General features: G+C 48.3%; 2 protein-coding genes across 4 annotated transcripts; both read left to right on the top strand.

Moving 5' to 3' along the window:
- Positions 1-664: 664 nt before the first annotated feature.
- On the top strand, positions 665-14,335 carry tango2 (transport and golgi organization 2 homolog (Drosophila)). 3 transcript variants are annotated; one of them, XM_062451271.1, is made up of 9 exons: positions 665-825; positions 1,678-1,812; positions 4,595-4,683; positions 6,368-6,487; positions 7,226-7,340; positions 12,418-12,485; positions 12,644-12,791; positions 13,189-13,293; positions 13,536-14,335. In XM_062451271.1, exons 2-9 carry the CDS (start codon positions 1,757-1,759, stop codon positions 13,657-13,659), a joined length of 825 nt encoding a protein of 274 aa, XP_062307255.1. In that variant the 5' UTR covers positions 665-825; positions 1,678-1,756; the 3' UTR covers positions 13,660-14,335. The 3 variants fall into 3 exon arrangements, with proteins under 3 accessions (XP_062307255.1, XP_062307253.1, XP_062307254.1); XM_062451269.1 differs by having other exon boundaries at positions 12,641-12,791; XM_062451270.1 differs by lacking the exon at positions 665-825 and adding an exon at positions 864-1,262 and having other exon boundaries at positions 12,641-12,791.
- Positions 14,336-14,577: 242 nt separating this feature from the next.
- Positions 14,578-22,192, top strand: dgcr8 (DGCR8 microprocessor complex subunit). The gene is made up of 14 exons (XM_062451377.1): positions 14,578-14,725; positions 15,344-16,340; positions 16,582-16,747; positions 16,950-17,092; positions 17,259-17,607; positions 17,746-17,943; positions 18,027-18,128; positions 18,234-18,332; positions 18,643-18,725; positions 18,877-18,977; positions 19,258-19,364; positions 19,483-19,610; positions 19,767-19,880; positions 20,058-22,192. Exons 2-14 carry the CDS (start codon positions 15,642-15,644, stop codon positions 20,139-20,141), a joined length of 2,373 nt encoding a protein of 790 aa, XP_062307361.1. The 5' UTR covers positions 14,578-14,725; positions 15,344-15,641; the 3' UTR covers positions 20,142-22,192.
- The last annotated feature ends 252 nt before the right edge of the window (positions 22,193-22,444 follow it).

The raw sequence follows: 22,444 nt of genomic DNA, 5'->3' as shown, positions 1-22,444 counted from the left end.
ATATCATAGTAAATTGTAACGGGTAATTGCAAGAGGCAGTGCGGTCCCTTTAACCTGTCTCGGCTATAGGGAACTGTCAGAGCAGTGTCGATTTAACCCCGCCCCGATTTCGGAGTCTTCGAGGAACGATGTGCTTTCAGTATTTCTATTGGCTTTATTTGCTTTCGATCAAACACAATGAATATCTACATCTGTAACATGATTGGCTTAAAAAATGCCAATCATACATTCTGTAATAAAGAAGACAATCAACATAGCCACTCAAACGTACAGCTACACACACACATAGGCTACAAACACACTATAGGATGGCCTACTACTAACCTAGACAAAGAGTCTGTGAATTCCCAATAAACGTCTACATTCTAACACTTCATTCAGGCTATGATTTCTGTATGGAGGACCAGGTTCACGGATTGTCATATTGGGATTAATACCGTTTATCTAAAGTTTGACACCACAATGCATCAAAACATTTCCTAAAAGTGTACTGAATCTGTTCGTGTGACCTAGCATGTGATTTACAGCTTATTTATGCTTATTTACTTTCCTTTCCACGTTTGCATAGAACCGCCTCTGGCCTGGCTGACAATCTCCAGGTGAGAACCTGACAAATAGACCTGGAAATGACATTGTCCAATCAGATTGAGTAACTTGAGTATTTTAATTCTGTGGGGCCCGGCGGTGCACTGACTGGGCGGGTGTGCAGTTGTGTTTCATTCATAGCGAATCAGCGTTTATGTGATCCGCTCTGTCTAGGCTACTGACTTTATAACCAAATCGTGTGGACCCAATTTACTGTGGTCAAAGGGGATGATCGGAGCTGTGAGTACAGCGGCTGTAGCAATGCTGACACTAGCTAAGGGTGTTCGCTCGGAGAGTAGTCCTAGCCTAGCTATGTTGCTATCTCTTCTTACTAAATAATTAGACTATAAGCTGGACTAGCTACTAGCTAATACTCTTTCATGTAAAGTTTAGCTAACTAGGTTGCTACTAATTGTCACAGTCTGTGGGACTGAGCAGGCGACGTGTCAACGATGTTGGCACAATGTAGGCTATTTTAAATAAAGTAGAACTAGCTGGCTATATAATGCTTTTGCTATTAGTTTCTAGCTAGCTAACGTTACTAGCACTAGCACCCTACCTTGTAGTGGTTAGCGTACACTGTCACTGGCTCGTCAAGCTAGCTAAGTACATTATGTACACCTAGCTACAAATGTAGCTAGCTCTAGTGAAATGAATGTATACATGTAGCTGTTTTAGTAAGTCCACCATTGTAAACTAATACTGTTACAGTAGTTGCAGTGACTCGTACACCAAGCCAAGACTAGTTTAAGTTGCATAAATTGATTCGTCTTGATTCTAGTGCTATCGACTTGTTACAAGGAAGACTAAAAAGTTAATTGGCGTTAGGCACATTAAATCCCTGTGATCATAGGGCGATTGCGGTCGTGTCTGTGCAATATGGTGCTTATGGAAACTGGGGGGGGACAATTTGGAGGGTGTAATTAATTGGAGATGCCATCCAACTGCCTCTAACAACATCTCAGTGGCATATTTAGCTAGCTCTTGTGTGACTTGGAACCTTAGCTAGCCAGACCCCGCGTGCACTCATACACCCGGCTAAACCTGACATTCCCTCTAATGTTGTTGTTCTCGTTTTTATCTCTTTCCTAGCTCGTTCCCTTAAACATGCGCAAGCTTTGAAAGAGACTGAACAGATTGAAAGCGAGTCACCCACCCCCCCAGCACCCACATGTGTATCATCTTCTTCAAGTTTGACCCTCGGCCTGCATCCAAAAATGCATACAGGTAAGCCGCCCACCACCAGTTGTGCATTGGTCTAGAAAACAATCGAGGGGTTTTGACATTGCTATCAAATGTCCCCTATATTTCCATGTCTCTCTGCCATTAACACTTTATGAAATGATTCCATGTATGATGCTGTATAGTGAACACCCGGTCCTCGCGGTCCGCAGAGGCGTCTTTGTGTCGGTCATGGAGAAGAGCAGGGCCACTGTACTTGGAGCAGTCAATGTGACTTACAGTAGAAACTAAAGCTCTTATTATAATCCTCTGAAGAGTTCTCCACCTGGCTTGAGTCCAGCTTTTCTCCTTTGGGAGATTTTCTTAGTCGAGCATATCCCCGAACAGATAGACTTTCCCCCCACACAACTATGAGTAAACTCCAAAAGAATTACAAAAATGTTTGTGCAATATCATGTCTTGGGTAACAGGTTGTTCATATTTGAAAAACAATTGCAAAAGGAATGTTTGCCTACAAACTACTTTTACCAGTTTGACTAACATGTTTTGACAAAACATGTTGCCCATTGTTAGTTGTTTTTTTTTTAAGTTGGCTTTTTGACAGCTTTTACCTTTTTGACATCGCACTGAACAACTACGATCTCAAACGCTGTCTTTGCTATAATGATGAAGCATTAGCTTGTGCTTTGTTTTCTGGGACAGTGCATTGACTCTGAGGCCAACACGTCATCCTAAGCAACTGCAGCGTTAGCCCCCGCTTCACAAAGGCCCACCCCCAATAGGCCAATTTGTTGTATTTGTTCTTATCAGTGTCCACATCCTTTCAACAAGATTAATGGGGGGCGGATGCTGCCGTGAAGCCCAGAAGAAAGATGCAATTATTGCAGAGGTCATTAAAGTTTTGACCTCATTTCTCTCCTGCCACTTTGCTATGAATTAATCTCTCTATGGAGCTTTTGACATATGATGGATAGGTGGATACAGTTACAGAACAAAACAGGTACACAAATATGGTTAAATATTAAGTCAAGTAATACCGTTTGCAAGGGGGAAAGTAATTTTAATAATAATAAGTAAATACAAAGGTAAGGACCAGTTTCACAACATGCCAGACAGCCTATGTCATTTATCATGTGTGCAGGTATATTCAAGTGGTCTGGCAGTCCAATGTGGTAACTGTGGATTTGTATATACCGTTATATACGGAGTCAGGTGGGAATTGGGCTAGTAATCTGAAGGTTGGCAGTTAGATTCCCGGCCGTGCAAAATGACGTTGTGTCCTTGGGCAAGGCACTTCACCCTACTTGCTTCGGGGGAATGTCCCTGTACTTACTGTAAGTCGCTCTGGATAAGAGCGTCTGCTAAATATAAATGTATTTTTGTTGTTGTTGCTTAGTTAGTGAACGTTTCTTAATGCTCAAAGGAGAACATGTCAAGAAAAAACACCCGTTAAGCCTTGTTACCTCTGTGATGTTCTGCCCTGCAGGCTAGAATACCACAAACTACTTGAAATAATAAATAAAATACAAAACACTCATTTGCTGTCTAAGCAGTCACGTACGTCAGCTAAAAATCTGTGCGTGTGCATGTCCACACTTTTTGTGTAGCCTGCATTCGTAGACTGCTTGGAGGGATTCATGGACAGTAACCCAAAGTCTCTAAGTCATGCAATGTTGGCTTGCTAAATAAGTGACAGTTCTGCGGAGTCGGTAAAAGTCTCCAAAGATTAATGTCAAATGCTCCATTAGGAACAGCCGTGAGAAAGTTTATAGTAAAGAGGGACACATTAGGCCCAGGTGTCGCTGAATAACAGGCCTGAGTAAGAGGAATGGCATTGGCTTAGTAAGAATGACTTTTAGTATTGAACTGTAAAGAAGCTGTAATGCTTGAGTCATTAGGCTTCACTCAACTGCCAGGAACATAAAGTCTTGTAAAGTTTTGTAGCCACATTGATTTGGCACTGGATAATGCAGCACCTTTGGGTCTAGACGAGTATTGAGGGTTTATTTCAAGGCTAGGATGACACCTCTATTGTACTAGTGACCTTTGTATCTGTCAGAACGCGTAGTCTTTGGCTGGGCCTCTGTGTCTGTGTACGCTACCCTTCTCCGATATTAGATAAAAAAAAAATAAAGACTTCAATTTCTGGAGCGTTTCTATTCTTCCTTAGACTCTATTGAGCATCATCAAAGTGGGTCCTCCCTTATCTCTTCCGTGTCGATCCTGTCACATGTCCCCTGCAGCGTCAGTGCAGCCTGGGCGATAGGGAACACAATGACTACTCAAGCCCATCTTCTGGTGCCCCGGCGCCTCACACGTTGAAAATCCATCCTTCCCGACTCATCGCCATAACGATCTGGAGAGCAGGATGACTGGTCGGACGAGGGTGGGAGAGAGAGGGTTGTGTAGAGCAGTGGTTCTCAACCCTGGTCCTCGAGTACCCCCTGTACTGCATGTTTTAGCTGTTTCCCTGCTCCAACACACCTGATTCAAATGAATGGGTCGTTATCTAGTTATGCAGAAGCCTGCTAACGACCATTCATTTGAATCAGGTGTGTTGGAGCAGGGAAACAGCTAAAACATGCAGTACAGGGGGTACTCGAGGACCAGGGTTGAGAACCACTGGTGAGTACAGGAGTGGGGATGTTGGATGCAGATGAGGAGGCGCCGGGCGTTCTTGCTCCCCCTGGTGTCACAAATGAATAATACAGGTCTGCCTCCGTTGGTGGAGTCGGGTTGTTTAGCCCGAAAACGATCCACGTCTCTGCGAACACGCACGGTTCTGACCCTCTTGTATTTGTTCCCGTCTTTCCCTCCCGTATCCCAGGCTGATTCTGGCTGCCAACAGAGATGAGTTCTACAACAGGCCGTCGAAAGCTGCCGATTTTTGGCCAAACAACGGCGATATTCTCAGTGGTGAGTGCACACTTGTAAATGGAGGCAGAGGGGAGCAGGAGGACTGAGGGGCCTGCAGGATCCGCAGAGGGAGTGGATCTCCTCGGGTACCGCCCTCGCTGGGAGCCTTTATGTTCAGCACAGCCTAGCCGGCGGGCATTCATGAGGTGGATATTGGTTTCCATGTCAACAGACCATTTCAAGAGGAACTAAGTACTCCTTGTTGTCGTCGTCCCCTCTTTCGCGAGACATACCATTATTTATTAAAAGTGTGGCCGTGTACGGATACAGAAATAAATGCATGTTCTTGAGTTGCGTGGTATTGAAACAAAATTGGGTGTAAAAGGTGAAGAGGTTGGTTTACTATCAAGAGCGTTGGCTTTCCACTCAAGAAGTGGAGTCAGGTGGGCTGAGCGGTTAGGGAAGCGGGCTAGTATCAGAAGGTTGCTGATTCGATTCCCGGCTGTGAAAAACGACGTTGTGTCCTTGGGCAAGGCACTTCACCCTACTTGCCTCGGGGGAATGTCCCTGTACTTACTGTAAGTCGCTCTGGATAAGAGCGTCTGCTAAATGACTAAATGTAAGGAGGATTCACCCCTTTGACTTTGCCCATATGAAAAGTAGACAGTTCGTTGCGGGTATGATGATATAAGACACTTGTTTTCTAGGTAAATTCACAAACGAGCTCATCCTTCTGTCTAGTTGACATAGGTGGGTGGTAAGCCCATTGGACTTCCAACAGGTCAGTCTTAAATGGTCTACCGAGTCAGTAAACATGCAGGCCTTTTTGGAATCAGTTCAGTCCAGCTTTGATATTCACTGAATTGTCAGCGTCAATTGGCCACTTGGTTCAATAGACTTCGCCTCCACTCAGTCACTCAACGACACACTTTCGCAGTAAACTAGGTTTAAGTGACTGATCTCTTCCGGTCCCATAGACAATATGGACCGGGCAGGAAATCAATCACCCCTTTTTTTCTGCACAGAGAACACACAGATGCCCTCGGTTGTCCATCTGTTCCCCCTCCCACACACACACACACATTACCCCATATCTAATCGTAGGGTCAGACTGGAGCAGCAGGGATGTAATTGATGGCTGCATTTATGTGTTGTGGCAGTAATGAGTGATGGTTGCTGTTGCAGGTGGGGGCTGGGGCTGGGGGGGGGGGGGGGGGGGGTGACAGGGTCCTGTTGCCAAGCAATGGGAAAGTATTGTGGAGGGAGAAAAGGGTGAGGAAGCCATTTCCCCCCCCGTGGAGATGTCTTCCTCTCTCCTCTAGAGGATTAGACAGGCTGGGCCTGGCCCTTTGGCAGAGCTGTCTTAAGTAGGGCCCATAGGCTGCACATCGATCTGGTTGAAGTGTAGTCTTGCAGCATAGCCCCTGGAGATCCTTCATACAGCTGTCCCTGTCTTTACACACTTCGTACTGTAGTGAGAGGTGTGTTTCAGAACAAATGTTACCAGTTTGAATCCTCAGATGAATCATTGAATGCATGTTTGGCCTTTCTCGCAACCTCAACGTGAACCTGGTGGGAATTCTGGTGGTGGTGGGGGGGTGGGAGGATAGTTATATGTTTGGGTATAGCTCAGTGGTAGAGCATTAGACTGCATGACACGATCGCTTTGGATTAAAGTGCTTGATAAACGGCCACAAATTCCCATGTTGTCGGGTCTCCATGTGCTTTCCATGCTTGTTTCCAGGGCTGGACCTGGAGGAGGGAAAGGAAGGTGGGTCATGGCTCGGGATCAACAAGAGGGGCAAGCTCGCTGCGCTGACCAACTACCTGGAGGGACGACCCAACCCCGAGGCCCAGGGCCGAGGTCTGATCCCACACACACACACACACACACACACACACACGTGCACAAATCTCCCTCATCTATGTCGCTATAGATAAAAGCAATTGCTAAATGAATACATTACATTATTATGAAATGGCCTGAAACAGCTGGCCAATAGTCCCCAATTCCCGAGAGCCACATTAAAGAAGTGTGTGTTTGTCTCTACCATACTTGTTTCTGCCCAGCTGTCCCGTGCAGATGCTTGGAGACTAGAGGGAAACACTTCTGGCTGGAGTAGCTGGAGTTCTTTTTTGTTTTGTTATGACACCTTAATCCCAGGTACCTGGCACACTTTGCTGTTACATCAACGCAGGTCACTCTCCAGACACCAGCTCGCGACTCAAACTGGAACATCTCACATCTTCAGCTAAACCCTCTCGCATCTCTCGCTAAAATATCTCACTTGTCAGCACGGGAAGAAGTGTAATATTGTAATAGGCCTCCCTTTTGAAGAGCTTCACCAGAAGTCGTTGTCTTTAATTCTGCAGCAGGCAGATAAACGTTGTGTCCTGTTTTTACTACTCTTTCTGGGGATCAAAACCACTCAATGTTCCGTCTGGGCGAAAACACGCAACCGCAAAGCGGGAGCTGGTGTCCAAAAACGACATAGCTCCACTGCTTTCTCTAAAACCCCTCCACATAGCTGGTTTCCATTTCCGAAGTCGGCAATGTCAAAGTTACCAAGAAGTTGACGCTACGTGTCGGTGTTCCCTCCAGGGTTTCTCGTCCCAAACTTCCTGACGGACCACCAGGACAGCTACTCCTACCTGAAGAAGGTCTCCACGGAGGGACACCTGTACAACGGCTTCAACCTCCTCACTGCTGAGTTCAGGTGGGCGAAGGGGGGTTGGGACTGGGAGGGAGGGGGGGTGGGACTGGGAGGGATGGGGGGGTGGGACTGGGAGGGAGGGGGGGTGGGACTGGGAGGGATGGGGGGGTGGGACTGGGAGGGAGGGGGGGTGGGACTGGGGGGGTGGGACTGGGGGGGTGGGACTGGGAGGGAGGGGGGGTGGGACTGGGAGGGAGGGGGGGGAGGGACTGGGAGAGAGGGGGGGTGGGACTGGGGGGGTGGGGGGGTTGGACTGGGGGGGTGGGGGGGTGGGACTGGGAGGTAGGGGGGGGAGGGACTGGGAGAGAGGGGGGGTGGGACTGGGGGGGTGGGGGGGAGGGACTGGGAGAGAGGGGGGGTGGGACTGGGGGGGTGGGGGGGAGGGACTGGGAGAGAGGGGGGGGGGTGGGACTGGGGGGGTGGGGGGTGGGACTGGGAGGGAGGGGGGGGAGGGACTGGGAGAGAGGGGGAGTGGGACTGGGAGGGTGGGGGGGTGGGACTGGGGGGGTGGGGGGGTGGGACTGGGGGGGTGGGACTGGGAGGGTGGGGGGGTGGGACTGGGAGGGTGGGACTGGGAGGGAGGGAGGACCGGCCAGGCTTCATTGACTGGATGCCAACCCTTTTATTAGGGACTTTCCTGGGCACTGTTGCAAAGACGCCTTTTCTGTATGCTATTTTTCCTCTGTGTGTATGCGTGTAGATCAGGATTGTAGCAGTAGTATGATCAGGGAGATGGCATGCAGTGCTCAGCGGTAAGGAGTGAGAGAGAAGGGTTCAGCCCCTCCCCTCCGGGAACATCAAGTCCACAGAGCCTCTCTCGCTCTCGTTCTGAGTTTGTTGCATCACATGTTATTCCATCTTTGCCTTAATCTGTGTTTACAGATTCAATGTTGATCTGCACTGAAATCATTCCTGTATGTTTTGCGATACATTTATTTCTTTCCTCTCTCTCTTTCCCACTCCCCCAGTATCTCTCTGGTCGGTGTCATCTCTATTTCTCGGTGTCATCTCTGTCCATGTGACTTCCCTCTGTCTGTGTGGTTAGTCTCCTTTCCACCAGCCTAACAAGGAGAACCATGTCCAGAACGAACCTCCAGGCTCAGAGAGCACCTGGTCATTATTATTTTCCCGGCTCTTTTATAAGGAGTTGCCATGGAAATCCATGGTGTTACAGGCTTTTAGTGATGCTATCTTTTTCTGTCCATCTCCAGTGGATAGGGATGGCTAGCATGTGATGTCTTCATGATGCACAGGGAAATAGCGGGCTTGGAACATCGTGCTGTAGTAACCCACTGTTGGTATGGCAACAGGTCTCTAGGTAATATTGATTTGGTCTGATTCTTTTCCCAGTGGCAGTGAGAGGAAGGGGGTTGTCTTCTTGTGTGAGCTGGAGACGTCTTGTTCCAAACATCTTGGTAACATGGCCCCAGGCAGGAACAGCACTGTTAGCGAGCACTTCTATTTTAAAACCCCGTCCGTCACCGCAGCTCATACACAAAGACAAAACGTGTGCATGCACACACACGCCTGTAAACGGCAGGTTTTTATTTGTACAGCAGGAGATCTCTGCACGCCACAGTGTTGACCAAAAAAACAAAACATTCTGAAAATGCAAATTACTTTAAAAGCACAAAATGGGCATGTTCACAGCAACTGTTGCCACCCTCCCCCCCGCCGCCGCCACAAGATGCCTGGAACATCAGGAGTCCAGTGTCACATGTTCATGACAAAGAGAACCAATATCTGTCTATTTGTTGACATATGCTGTGGCGAGCTACCGTCATCTGTTAGCACTCGCCATTTTCCCCATCTTTCTATGGGCCTGTGTTTACCACGAGAACACACATGCTGATAAGCAGAAGTAACGCATCATATCTGCAGTAGACGAGAGATGAGAGTGGGAGAGACGACGGCTGAGCTTGCCGTGCGTTTGTTTCGCCTTTTGATAAAAAATAAATAAAAAAAACATTGTTTTTCTCCCCTGTATGCACACCAGGGCGAGCGACGCGCGCCCCAGACAACCCGGATGCGTTTGGGCTTCTCTTCTCTCCGAATCAATAGCCCTGTCTCGTCGACGAGACGACCTCTACATTACAATTAGAGGGTTTCTCATCCGTCGCTAACCAGCGATATGATTTATGACAGGCCCGCGCCCGCGACGCCAGACACGGAGCCCAGATGTAGCGGCCTTTTTAAACATTCTCTGTGTTCCCCGTGTTCAACAATGCATGTTCAGACTATGTGGGGTGCAGTCCCGCTAAAAGGATGAACTTTCATACGCCGCGCTGGGCCGGCGTTAAAATGTTCATATCAGCTTTTGCATTATTTATATTAGCCTCCCCTTGATCAATAATCCATAGTCTGGGAGATGGATATTGCTTGAGGGCAAATCAGGAAATGGCCCTGCGTTCATGTGTATCAGTATGGCCACCGCATCTCTCATGTTGGAACGAATGAAGACGTATTGAAACCTCCTCTTGAATGACATCATTGAGCAGGGGTGTTCAATCCTGGTCCGCTGTCCTGTGTGTTTTTAGATGTTTCCTTGCTCCAACGCACCTGATTCAAATGAAATGGGTTAAGAAGCTATGGAAGCCTGATAACGACCCTTCATTAGAATCAGGTGAGCTGGAGCAGGGAAACATCTCAAACATGCAGGATAGTGGAACCCGAGGACCTGGATTGAACATTCGTGTCAGAATCAGAATTTGGTTTTATTAAACACCGAATTTACTGTGGCCGGAAGGTGCAAACAATAAGCATATACGGATCTTCAATCAAGAAGTCGAAGCCTGTGGGCCTAAGTATGCTGGACTTGATCTGGACTCTGGTTGCTTTCCTCTGATTCTGCATGCTGGTGGTGCTAATGTGCTAGTGTGTGTTTGAGTACACATTAATGCGTCAGTTTACTCAAGTGAATTGTTGACATGGCCTGACACCATGCTGAGGTTGTTGGCAGCCTCGCGTGTTCAGATGTGGGGACCTTTTCGGTTGCCTGGCAGTGTTGGGTCCCCTGGTTGTACAGGCTATCCGGCTTCGGGAAACGGAAATGTGTGAACTGCTCGCCGTGGCAGTAACTTCAGCCTCAAGCAGAGTAAGCTGCTGTTCCTTTACGGATCATGGCTGTGTTCATAACATGAATATAGATCGGCACGTCAGTGTTGTCCATGAGCAAATCCAGATGTAGCACAAAAATGGGCTTTAAAGTGTGTTTTTGTAGTCTTTCATCTTTCACTCGTCACGCTGACTTACGAAAAAAAAAAAAAAAAAAAAAAACGCTTTTGACGTGTTGTTTTTGACAGGTTATTTTTTCTGGGGGGGGGGGGGGATCTTTTCTATTGGGATTCATATTGCGGGCGAGTTATTCAGCTGTGCTAGTCTTATAACTCATGTTGAAATGCATGGAGCATGGAGTGTTTACAGGAAGACCCCCCCCCCACACACACACACACACCCTGTGGAGAGGAATCCTCTGCCAGCTACTACACTGCAGCTGGGAGGATGAACACAGCTTCTAACAGAGCTGCAGGAGGATAGACTGCGGAGCCTGTTCATTTACAACATCTCCCATCGATGTGCTAGCGATGATGGGCCAGATCTTCAAAGTCTTTTCTTCCCTTTAATCAGACCTTTTCTTCCTGTCGCCTCTGCCCAGTGGCTCTACCCCCTGCCGTGTCCTCATCTCCCTCCAAATCGACCACCAAAGATGGGTTTTCCTTTTTAATATTCCCGCCACAGCTTTTGGATCTTAGAAACCGCTCCTGCCCTCCCTCGTTCCCTTCTCTGCTCTCCAGCACCACGGTGGCGGCGTGCTTCCCACGTCTCACCGCAGGGCGCCCTGTCAATCAAGTGCAGGGCCTCGATCAGTCTAAACTGTGTTTTACTCCTCGTGTCTGGCTCGAGCAGAGTAGTAAATGGGAAAGGGTAATGTACTCATCCCCATCCAGCCCCACAGTATCATCCTCATCCAGCCCACAGCATCATCCTCATCCAGCCCCACGGCATCATCCAGCCCACAGAATCATCCTCATCCTGACTGCGTAGGCTTTCTGCTGGTTTGCACAGATCCTTCAAAGGGGGTGATTTTATGTGTGGATTGCTAATGCAGATGTATCCAGAGCTGTTTTAAAAGGGATGGTTGCCTAGCTACAATTTGTGACCTTTTGCCTGTGAATGATATTAAGGTCCTCTGGTTTGTTGTGCAGATGATTTTCAACGTGGCTTTTTCTTTTGGACCCCACAGCTTTTCAGTAGCACTTTGCAGTTGTCTTTTGCGATTCCGGAAAGAACATAGATAATGTGAGGGATCCTATGTACAGGAACAGTTATTTACTTAGTGTTATTCAGCATTAGGGCATAAACTTCAACTAGCAACGGTTGGACCAGCCTGACTCGCATCAGATTCATTTGATTGTACCCACTCCCCTGTCCTTAATCAGGTTTCATCTCTCACCTGACAAACCATCTCCCACCAGCTTCCCGGCAATTGTATTTTGGGGAAAAGTATCAGCTTGTAAACTTTTCAACCAAGCAACTCTTGCGTAGCCGTGTGCCAGGCTGTAGGTGAGCTGTTGATGCAGTGTTGCACCAGTTGGATGATTGACACCCTCCCCCGCCATCACTTAAGAACAGGGATTCATTCTCTTTCAGAGCCGTTGTTTTTTATTATTCACTTTGTTGTCCTGAAGCAGTAGATCTTTTCTTGGATGTCAGACAGCCACTCACACGATGAGGCGTTTCGTTTCAGGTGAATATTTTTTAGGATACGCAACACCTTAGGAAAGCTTTGTCGTCGTCCCCCATGAACTCCCCCTGAGGATAAGTATCTATTGTCACTATTAACAAAAGTTTGGATTTTATTTGGCATTTAAATTGCCATAAATTCAATGGTGTGTTTAATCGCTATTTGATGGGCTGTGGAGGAAATTATAATTGTAAAGGAAAAAATGGAATCGAATGTGCTCTGTCTCTATTTAATCATGACATCATGGTTGACCAAGAATGGCCTTTCCAATTAGACACAGAACTTAATGGGTCATAAGGAGACATCTCATTTTCTCTCTCATTGTGTCCGACACAGGGCCAAAGACGACACCATGTGTTACTATGGAAACAGAGGCAGTGCTGAGCCCATCCGTCTAAAAGCAGGTCTGTTTTTCAACACGCGATTTCTGTCAAAAACAAAATAATCTATCCGTCTATTCAGTGACGTGAATCTATATAATGTTGATGATCATGTGTATCCTGCATCTGATTCGCAATGTTCTTTCCATCCTTCCTGTGTGTGTGTGTCTCTGCTCCAGCAGGAATCTATGGGCTGAGTAACTCCCTCCTTGAGACTCCGTGGAACAAGCTGCAGCAGGGCAAGCGCCACTTCACCAGCGTGGTCGACCAGGGCCTGCCCTGCGACGGCCTGGTGCAGGAGCTCATCAAGCTCCTCAACAATGAGGAGATGTGAGTGGCTCGCTCGGTTTAACGGGAAACCCCCCTCAACCGACACGCTCGTTAGCCCCCTCCCCCCTCCTCCCCCCCCAAAGGAAGAGACCAGGGGGAAAGGGATCTGATTGACTTGGTCGGACCAACCGTAGAGGCTACCAGATGCACGATATCCTTTTACATTTAGTCATCTAGCAGACGCTCTTATCCAGAGCGACTTACAGTAAGTACAGAGACATTCCCCCCGAGGCAAGTAGGGTGAAGTGCCTTGCCCAAGGACACAACGTCATTAGGCACGGCCGGCATACGAACCAGCAACCTTCGGATTACTATCCCAATTCCCTAACCGCTCAGCCACCTGACTCCCATTACTTTAGTTGTGGTTATTAACTTGGTGGGTGGGTGTCTTCCACAGGAACAGCCCTGACCCGGCGCAGGAGAGCCAGGGGGAAGGCTACAGCGGGCGCATGCTCCAGGCCCTGTCTGCCGTGTGTGTGCGCTCGCCCTCTTACGGAACAAGGTCAGAGTCCTCCTCCACAATCCAGTTAGCTTGGCCCCATTTCCACGGCTGGCCCCGACTTCCAGGCTGACCACCCCCTGGGTGTCAGATCGCACAGCCTCTGGTGAACATGAGCTTAGCGTGCAACAACCCTGCCTCCGCCTGATTGGACAGCCGTCCTCGGCATCACCAATGGGGACGCTCCACGAGCCTATGATGCTTCTCCTTATACGTTTTGTCTTGTTTTTGTCTGTCTGCACCAGGGCCAATACCATCATCCTTGTGGATGCAGCCGGGAATGTGACCTTCACCGAGCGCACCATGTTAAACTGTGACGTCAGCCAATGGAGTACAAACACTTTCCAGTTCAAACTCCAGGAGGACTGAAGACCGCCGGGGGAACCCTACTCTGTGCCTTTCTTCATCCCATCGCTTTCCTCCTTCCAGTCAGCCATACTCCCTCGACAATGACAACAATTTTGTTTTCTATTGGAACCGACGTAGGTGTGAGTGGTGTTTTTAATTAGCACACCTTTTTATTGGAAAGAGATTAATTGCACGTTTTAATGTTTTGGGAGTTATTTCCGCTTGAACATATGGCAAGTGTGAAGTGACTATTACATTGAGTTGTTTTTCCTTGATTATAGACTCATGGTCTGAGAGCTATTGTTTAATTTATAATAAGGACTTGATGTTATTTTGATGTGTGTGCATTAAAATGTTTATTGCCAAAGAACAGCCATTTGACAGAACAATGGTACGTTAAGCTATCACCATCTAATCTAAAATGATATCCTTATTGTTTTCTTTTTTCTTTTCCTGCCTTTTGTATTGCTTTAGGTGAGTGTTTTGCCTTGCTGGAAATTAGATCCTGCACACCACTTACCCCAGTCAATCTAATCTTTGCAATGAGCCATCCGAATCCCTCTTTTGAATGAATGACTCTTTTCGATGTATGATTCAACGATGATTCTACTTCCTGAGTGTTCTTATTGGCTCAGGTTTACATGAATCTGTCACAGTTTTCTTGATTTCACTCGTGAATAAAGTATTTTAATCAATGTATGTGACTGAGTACTGACAGTAAAAATGTTATACTTTAAGCCTCTACCGGCTGTCTGGAGGACTGCACTCAATTTACCACTTCCCATTTAATTGGTCAGTTGGTGGAAGTTCTGAGGTTTGATTGGTCTGGTTATTCCCGCAGTATTTCGTCCTGGAGAGAAACCCGCCTTTGCGGACTGATGGTTGGTCTGTTTGTGAAGAACTAAATAGTAATTGGATTCATGATGTGTCAATCTCGAAAAAGCCGGTATGGGTTGGGGAGGGGTTTATGTGTGCTGATTGCAGCTGTCTGCAAGATGGCGGAGCAAGGAATTGAGCTGTGTGCAGTGTTATCTTAAAATTATGTCTGTTAGCTGATTAGACTGGAAGATCATAAGCTATTCTGTTGGTGAGTATCGAAATATAGCATCTGATTTCACACAGCCAGCTTTAATACTTAAATTTGCGAACAGTTGATTTGCTTGCATGGTTGTAGGAGAACGACGAACTTCCACTAGCCAGACAGAAGAAGAACGCTAGCTACTGTAGCTAGCTCTATCTTTTTAAGTTGGCTAGCTAGCAAGTTGCTCGCTACCAATTAGCTACAGTAACTAGCCAGCTAGCGGACTAAGTCTAGATTGTACTTGTATGCTGTCTGTAATAGCAAGTGTTATATTTGAAATGCAATCAAATAACCTGTTAAAGATGGACTCAGCTGTCAATCCGTAGCCTACGTCTAGTAGCTAGCTAGTCTAGCTAACAGGTGATTATTGAGCTAACAGACAATGAGTCAGTTCCATTCAGTCGTTAGCTAGCTAGCTAGCAACACGTTATTCTTATAGTCGACACATAACTAGCTGGTGGCACTATTAATCTTTAAGATAATTGGCTACGTGAAGCCGCAATTTGTGCACTCGGTTGTCAACTACCGACATATTTTCCTTATCAACTCAACCACGATCAAGTATTAGTTGACTCAAATTATTTTGAAGTATTCAATTGTTTTTGGTGTTTTTTTGTTTCATAGGGCAGATACGACGGAGGAGGATGAGCAGATCCTAGACTCAAGCAACATATAAGCTGAATGCATTGTGATTTCCAATAATTGAGACAGTGATTCTAAAAAGCTGTCTACATTAATGAAAAGAACAATGTAGTCAGCTTAACGTATTCAAGACTGGTACTTGGTCAATACAGGGACGTGGGCTTTCGTTTGATGTGCTTCTGCATGTGTTTTGCCTGAAAGGTAATTAGAAGTAGATTGTGCAGTCAGGGTCAGCGCTTAGAGCATTTATATTTGGTTTGTCAGCCGTTAGCCAGTCATAATGGAGATAGATGATGTGTTACCCCCCCTTCCTTTGGAACCCCCCGATTCAAACAAGGACAGCCTTAATGGTAATGCACCTCCACCACCTCCCCTGCAAACGTCCAGTGACGCAGAGGAAATGGACGTTAGCTCTGGTGGTGATGGACACCCCCTAAACCCGGCAGGGGCAGAACAGCAGCTTCAGCTCCTCACCAAGGGCTCCTTGTCCTTCTGTAGCCAACCGTCCGACGACGGCGACCCCAACCCCCCCTGCCCCAGAACAGCCCGTCACGCTCCCCCCGTCACCAAGTTCCTCCCTGACCTCAAGTTGCTCCGAGACGTTAAGATCAGCGTGAGCTTCGCGGAGACCTGCAACAGCAAAGACAGGAAGGTGCTCTACACAGGCGTGGGTCAGGAGGGAGGAGGGGAGGCCGGCGCAGAGAGGGTGAACGGGGGGTTGCATGACGCCACAGAGCCGGGGCCTGTGGAGGGTGTCTCGGGTGTGGGGAACTTAGCGGGTTGCCCAGGCAGGGGAGGAGGAGGGGAGGAGGTGGAGGCAGACCTGGAGAACAACGTGGAGTTCGCCGTCCTCGACGAGCTGGAGGACTTCAGCGAGAACTTCCTGGACCCCGACTACGGAGACCCGGGCGGGTTCAGGTCTGAGGTGATAATTCAGCAGGAGCAGGCGGATGACGAAGGCCTGAACTACTCGTACGAGGTATGTGAGCAGGGGCCCCCCTGCCGGTGTGGCTGGAGCATCACATCCGTTGAACATAATCAGCACCCCCCCAGCATCACCACAGTACACCCTTCTAGATGCTCTCGGCCATGTTCTCAGATCCTGTTGTTCCCCTCCTGCAGTACCTCAGAGCACACACAAACGCTCAAACCTAGGGATGTCCCCCCCTCCTCCTCCTCTCTCTCTTCCCCCCCCCACCCTCAATGGCTCTGTCTTCCAGGAGGACTTTGACAATGACGTCGATGCCCTGCTGGAAGAGGGCATGCCCGTGCCCAAGAAGATGCGCCTGGCCGAGGACAAGTACGGCGGGGACAGCGACCGCGACCACCCGTCTGACGGGGAGGGCGTTCAGCCCATGATGACCAAGATCAAAACAGTCCTGAAGAGTGAGTGGCGGGCAGCAGGTCACTGGGCTCTGGCGCGAGGCGGCAATGCTTCGGCACTGTCTGACGAACTCTGTCAAGTTCACAAACGGGACACTTTTTTTTTTTTTTTTACATTTAAGGTTACATTAATATCCATGTTACCGCTGAAACCATGAGTGCATTCTGTGTGGTGGGTGGAGACTAACGTGATTGTGGTTCCCAGGTCGTGGACGCCCCCCCACTGAGCCCCTCCCGGATGGCTGGATCATGACATTCCATAACTCGGGCATTCCAGTTTACCTCCACAGGGAGACCAGGGTGGTCAGCTGGTCCAGGCCCTACTTCCTGGGGACTGGGAGCATACGGGTAAAGACGCGCATTCAAAAACGCCACCTTTTTTTAACCCATCGCATCACATCAGGGTTGTTCTTCTCGTGGTTCGGGACTTGTGCCTGAGATCCGGACCGCGAACAGAAGCTGTGTTCTCCTGTTCCTTTGATGCCTCTCCCCTCCCCTGCGGTGTGCTCCCCAGAAACACGACCCTCCCACCAGCAGCATTCCCTGCCTGCACTACAGGAAGATGAAGAACCAGGAGGAGCGCGACCTGAACGGCGAGGTGACCCCCGCCGCCGAGGTGTCCCCGGCGAAGCCCGGCGAGGAGGCCGACTCGGTGGAGAGGCCGGACGAGCCCGACTCCACGGCCCAGGAGGAGACCCCCGCGCCGGCCGCCGGCCCGGAGGAGAAGGAGGGCGAGGGCCCAGGCACGGAGCCGGCCCCGGACGCCCGCCCCAAGCCCAAGGGGCCCCAGGGGTGGGAGACTGCCCAGGGGGCCCTGGGCCAGGTCAAAGCCAAGGTGGAGGTGTGCAAAGATGAGTCGATAGGTAAGTTTAAGCGATTCTGTTTCAACGATTGATCCAATAGTCTTGGTTAAATACTTTTAAAAAGGCAACAACCTGACTTGAGTGTGAAGGTTAGATTGGGGGTGACTTAACATGCCTCTCTCTCCGTGTTCGACCCAGACATCGACGAGTTCCGCAGCTACCTGGAGAAGTGTTTCGACTTTGAGCAGGTGACCGTGAAGAAGTTCCGGACCTGGGCCGAGCGCCGCCAGTTCAACCGGGACATGAAGAGGAAGCAGGCCGAGTCGGAGCGGCCCATCCTGCCTGCCAACCAGAAGCTCATCACTTTGTCCGTCCAGGACGCCCCCACCAAGAAAGGTGCGCTGACGGCACCCGGCGGGCGGCAAACGAACCGCGTTCCATCTCGCCCACGTCTAATCTGCTCTGCTTTCGTTTCCCAGAGTTTGTCATCAACCCTAACGGGAAGTCCGAAGTTTGCATCCTACATGAATATATGCAACGCGTCCTTAAGGTCCGCCCTGTTTACAACTTTTTTGAATGTGGTAAGTCAGTCGATTCCCTATTCTAACATGTCTTCAATTTCAGCAACGAGTATATGTGACGTTGAGCTCTAGCGTGAGAACTGTGTGCCTGTTCGCTTCCTCCAGAGAATCCAAGTGAGCCTTTCGGAGCGTCGGTCATCATCGATGGAGTGACCTACGGAACAGGAACTGCCAGCAGTAAAAAACTGGCCAAGAATAAAGCTGGTAACTTCCCTTTTTTAATATTGTATACGTTTAGCAGACGCTAAATGAAAAAGGCAATGGAGCGTATAGGAAGTACAACAGGAGCCTGCCCCGAACGTTCCCTCCACCCATGCTAGTCTGCTGAGATACACAAAGTTTAGCTCTCACTACAGTGTACCACTGCGAATTATCCCTAATACCTGGCCCACGGCCATTTAGGACGTTTGAAGACGCAAAATGCACAGGGCTGTCTGCCATAGTGAACCTCAGTGGCAGTGTTCATTCCCGCTGAGGCCCTGGGTCTGACGTGTGCTGATGGTCTCACCCTCAGCTCGAGCCACACTGGAGATCCTCATCCCTGACTTTGTGAAGCAGACGTCCGAAGAGAAGCCCACAGAGGGGGATGAACTGGAGGTACCTGGCAACCCACGAGCTAGAGAGATTTAACTTGAATAATCGTTTTAAAGTTGTAATCATTTTCCAGTTCCGATCTATAATAAGTGACCCTACTGGGACAAGGGATACATTGACTACTTACTATTTATGAATTTCTCTCTCCTTCCAGTATTTTAATCATATCAGTATTGAAGATTCGAGGGTGTACGAGCTGACTAATAAAGCAGGCTTGCTCTCACCATATCAGATTCTGCATGAGTGCCTTAAGAGGTAAGACGCATGACACGGGTTAGAAATGTCTTCAGGAAATCCATGGCTTTTACTATGATATAGTTAATCGATATCATTGTAAACTGATGTCATAGTAAACCCACATCATGGTAAACATTGTAAACTCATGTCATGGTAAACCCACATCCTGTAAAACACTCACAGTAAACCCACATCATGGTAAACTCATGTCATAGTAAACCCACATCCTGTAAAACACTCACAGTAAACCCACATCATGGTCAACTCAGTCGTGACCCCGTGGCTCGTGTCCCTGCAGAAACCATGGGATGGGCGACACCAGCATCCAGTTTGAGGTGATCCCTGGCAAGAACCAGAAGAGCGAATACGTCATGACGTGTGGCAAACACACCGTGCGAGGGTGGTGTAAGTAGCACAACTCCACCACACGCAAACACACCACCATCCCTGGCTGATCTACCCTATCGAAAGCAGTTTCAGCCGGGAGCTGATGCTCTGTTGCTCCTTGTCGGGGCGTCTCCAGGCAAGAACAAGCGTGTGGGGAAACAGCTGGCCTCCCAGAAGATCCTGCAGATGCTCCACCCCCACGTCAAGAACTGGGGCTCCCTACTGCGCATGTACGGCCGAGAGAGCAATAAGATGGTGAAGAAGGTAACGGCCTCCGCACAGCCCCTCCCCGACACCAGACCACACCGGCCAGGCCAGGGGAGGGACTCGGCTAGATGAGAACTCGGACGAATCCGGTCATAATGTGCTTGTTTCTGCTGTTAACCGAAGGCCTGATCTGGGTTTGTTTCGTGCCTGTAGGAGAATTCAGACAAGAGCGTGATTGAGCTGCAGCAGTATGCCAAAAAGAACAAGCCAAACCTTCACATCCTGAACAAACTGCAAGAAGAGATGAAGAAGCTGGCCAAGGAAAGGGTGAGTGAGAAAGCAATAGCGGCGTGTCCGAGGAGGTCCTGGCCTCTGCCTGACTTTGTTGTGGCAGGGGGGGGGGGGGGGGGGGGGGGGGGGGGCGGTCTGTTAACCCCTCAAGGTACACACTCTTTTAGATGGGGCTGTTCCTTCTGCTAACGACGCCCTTGTCTCATGCCTCAGGAGGAAACGAGAAAGAAGCCCAAGATGACCATCATGGAGTCAGCTCAGCCTGGGAGCGAGCCCCTGTGCACTGTGGATGTGTAGGCCTCACTGCAAGCCAGCCCCACCCGTCACTGACCACACACACACACACACAGTGCAGTCACTCGTTACACTCAACGCCCCACCTATCCACCATCAAATTATTTATGCATCCTTGTGAAATGGCAATAGAAGTGAAGATCTCCTAGAGAAGGGTCACGTGTAGCACTGTTCCCCTGTCTATACCCACGGTGTATTGGTGTCTGGTGCCCCGTCAGGGGATGGTAACTACAGGGCCGACGCAGAGATATGCGAGCGAGAGAGACCAGCGTGAGAGAGACCAGCGTGGACCTCCTGTTGCGTCCCTCCGTACAGCACTTAAACTGAAACCACAAAAGCAGCAGGAGGAGGCTTCGACACACTGAAAACTCTGCGCGCCCCCCCCCCCCCCCCCCCGTAACCGCTGACAACCACTATGGACTCATTTTTGTAACGGGATGGTGAACATTTCAAGGTCACTCCAAGTTTCAGCTGCAGTTCTCTTTTATTTGGAGAGCAGTAGGATTAGTCGTGGTCTGCTTCAGCTATTTTAACTTTTCATCGGGTACGAAATGGAATATCGATCTGTTTGCTGTTGTCTTGGCTTTATAGTTGATGGTTGATGTTTTGTATAATTTGGTTGGTGAGTAGTCGTATTATTAATATGCTTTTGTCTGCAGATTGGCCAGCTTCTTTTGATTTGCACGGTAAAACGGATTCTGGTAAATTTACCCAGATTCAGATGTATAGTTCTCTGCACTCATGGTTTAATTCAGTTTGTTACACTCTCACAGTTCAAGGAATTCATGTGAATTAACGGAGTGAAACCACTTTTTTCCAAAACCCCTAAACATGACGAGAACGTCGTTTGAATAGCGTGTCTTTATTTTTCCGTTCGTGGAATTCAGGAAGAAACATATCACCAGACGAGAGCTGAACAAGCCGGTCTGTCTAGCTAATGTCCTGCTTTCCATCTAAGCACTGTAGAGAACACAAGCACAAGGGCTTGGAGTACTGTAGGCAGGTTGGCCAAGGAGATACACATGGGAATGTTACAGTCCTAAGACCTATACTTCAGTTTTGTTTTCCGCTTTTAGGTGCGTTTGCTTCGCTCCATACCATTTAAGTGACGTAGATGCCATGCCCTTCCATCTTGGTTGCTAGGACGGCCTCATTGTGGTGTCCTTGTATAGGATAACCCTTGACTACATGTTGCCTTAGTTATGTCCTTAAGGGCTCCCTTGAAAGAGAATTTATTGGACCTAACCCCACCCCCAAGGGGAATTTAAAGACCCTTTCCTTAATTCAGCATTTATGGTTTTAGACTGTGTTGGTTTTTATGGTGTAAAGCAATGTCGTTGATATTCTGGGAGAATCCCCCCCAAAAAAGAACTGCCTCGCATGTGCATATTTCGTCTTAATTCTGGTTTGTGTACGTTTGGCATCTTTGTGACAAAGGATCATCCGTTCTCATCATGCGTTCTAACTCTGGCGAACTATGTATGGTGTACTAGGATCCCCAACAAATCTACGAAAATGAAGTTGGCACACTTACCTCGAGCACGTATTTTAGAACAACAGTCTAAACAAGCAGTGTGAACCAAAGCTTTAATTCAGTCTTATGCATTTTTATAGAGGAACATTACTAGGTTGCTGCAAACGCCACCATAATATCTATAAATATATATATAAGGCAAGATACAAAAAGATGCAACACTTCCTGGAACAAAAAATATTAACTTCTGTGCATTTCATTGTGTGAAGTATTTGGTCTGCGCGTGCTTGTCCTGAATGTTCAGCGCATCTGTCCCGACGGACACGGCTGCTGATGTAGAGTTAGACTGCTTGAAGAATGTGCTTTTCCCCGGCTCATGTTTGTGTGCTCTGTCTTGCCAAGTATGTGTGTTTAGTATGTGCGCAAAAAAAAAACGCTTTTACACTTGTTACCATTGGAGTTGTAATGATGGATTGTTTGCTTGAGATATTGCTGCCTAGAAAATGAAGTACCTACTGCAACTTGGATCTCTGACTTTCAGTGATATTCGTTTATGCAAATAAAATTGTCATGAATTAACTGTCCCGTCTCTCGTGTCTAGATGGATATTAAGATCTCCCCCCTCCCCTTATCTACGCCACACAGGGTTCTTGTTCATTAGCAGTGGAACCTTGTCTGGAACTTCTGTTTAAGATTAGTGAGGGGTAGCTTTCTGCAAATCCCAGATGTGCGCTGTAGCACATACCTCTCAAATGGTGTAAGTGGAACAATACCAATGCAATCCAAATAGCTTAGGGTCAAAATCAATTTAATCAGATAAAAAATAAAATAA

Source organism: Osmerus eperlanus, chromosome 25 (assembly GCF_963692335.1).
Source record: "Osmerus eperlanus chromosome 25, fOsmEpe2.1, whole genome shotgun sequence".
NCBI lineage: Eukaryota > Metazoa > Chordata > Actinopteri > Osmeriformes > Osmeridae > Osmerus > Osmerus eperlanus.
The sequence above is the reverse complement of the archived record's forward strand: the minus strand, read 5'-3'. Positions and strand labels throughout refer to the sequence as shown.

What these genes read in the sequence shown, in the direction of transcription:
- tango2 (XM_062451269.1), top strand. Translation starts at nt 1,757, where the DNA reads ATGTGTATCATCTTCTTCAAGTTTGACCCTCGGCCTGCATCCAAAAAT. An exon ending in CAACGGCGATATTCTCAGTG is followed by an intron (nt 4,684 to 6,367) that starts GTGAGTGCACAC and finishes GCTTGTTTCCAG; the next exon opens with GGCTGGACCTGGAGGAGGGA. An exon ending in CTCCTCAACAATGAGGAGAT is followed by an intron (nt 12,792 to 13,188) that starts GTGAGTGGCTCG and finishes TGTCTTCCACAG; the next exon opens with GAACAGCCCTGACCCGGCGC.
- dgcr8 (XM_062451377.1), top strand. Translation starts at nt 15,642, where the DNA reads ATGGAGATAGATGATGTGTTACCCCCCCTTCCTTTGGAACCCCCCGAT. An exon ending in GATCAAAACAGTCCTGAAGA is followed by an intron (nt 16,748 to 16,949) that starts GTGAGTGGCGGG and finishes TGTGGTTCCCAG; the next exon opens with GTCGTGGACGCCCCCCCACT. An exon ending in ACACACCGTGCGAGGGTGGT is followed by an intron (nt 19,365 to 19,482) that starts GTAAGTAGCACA and finishes GGGCGTCTCCAG; the next exon opens with GCAAGAACAAGCGTGTGGGG.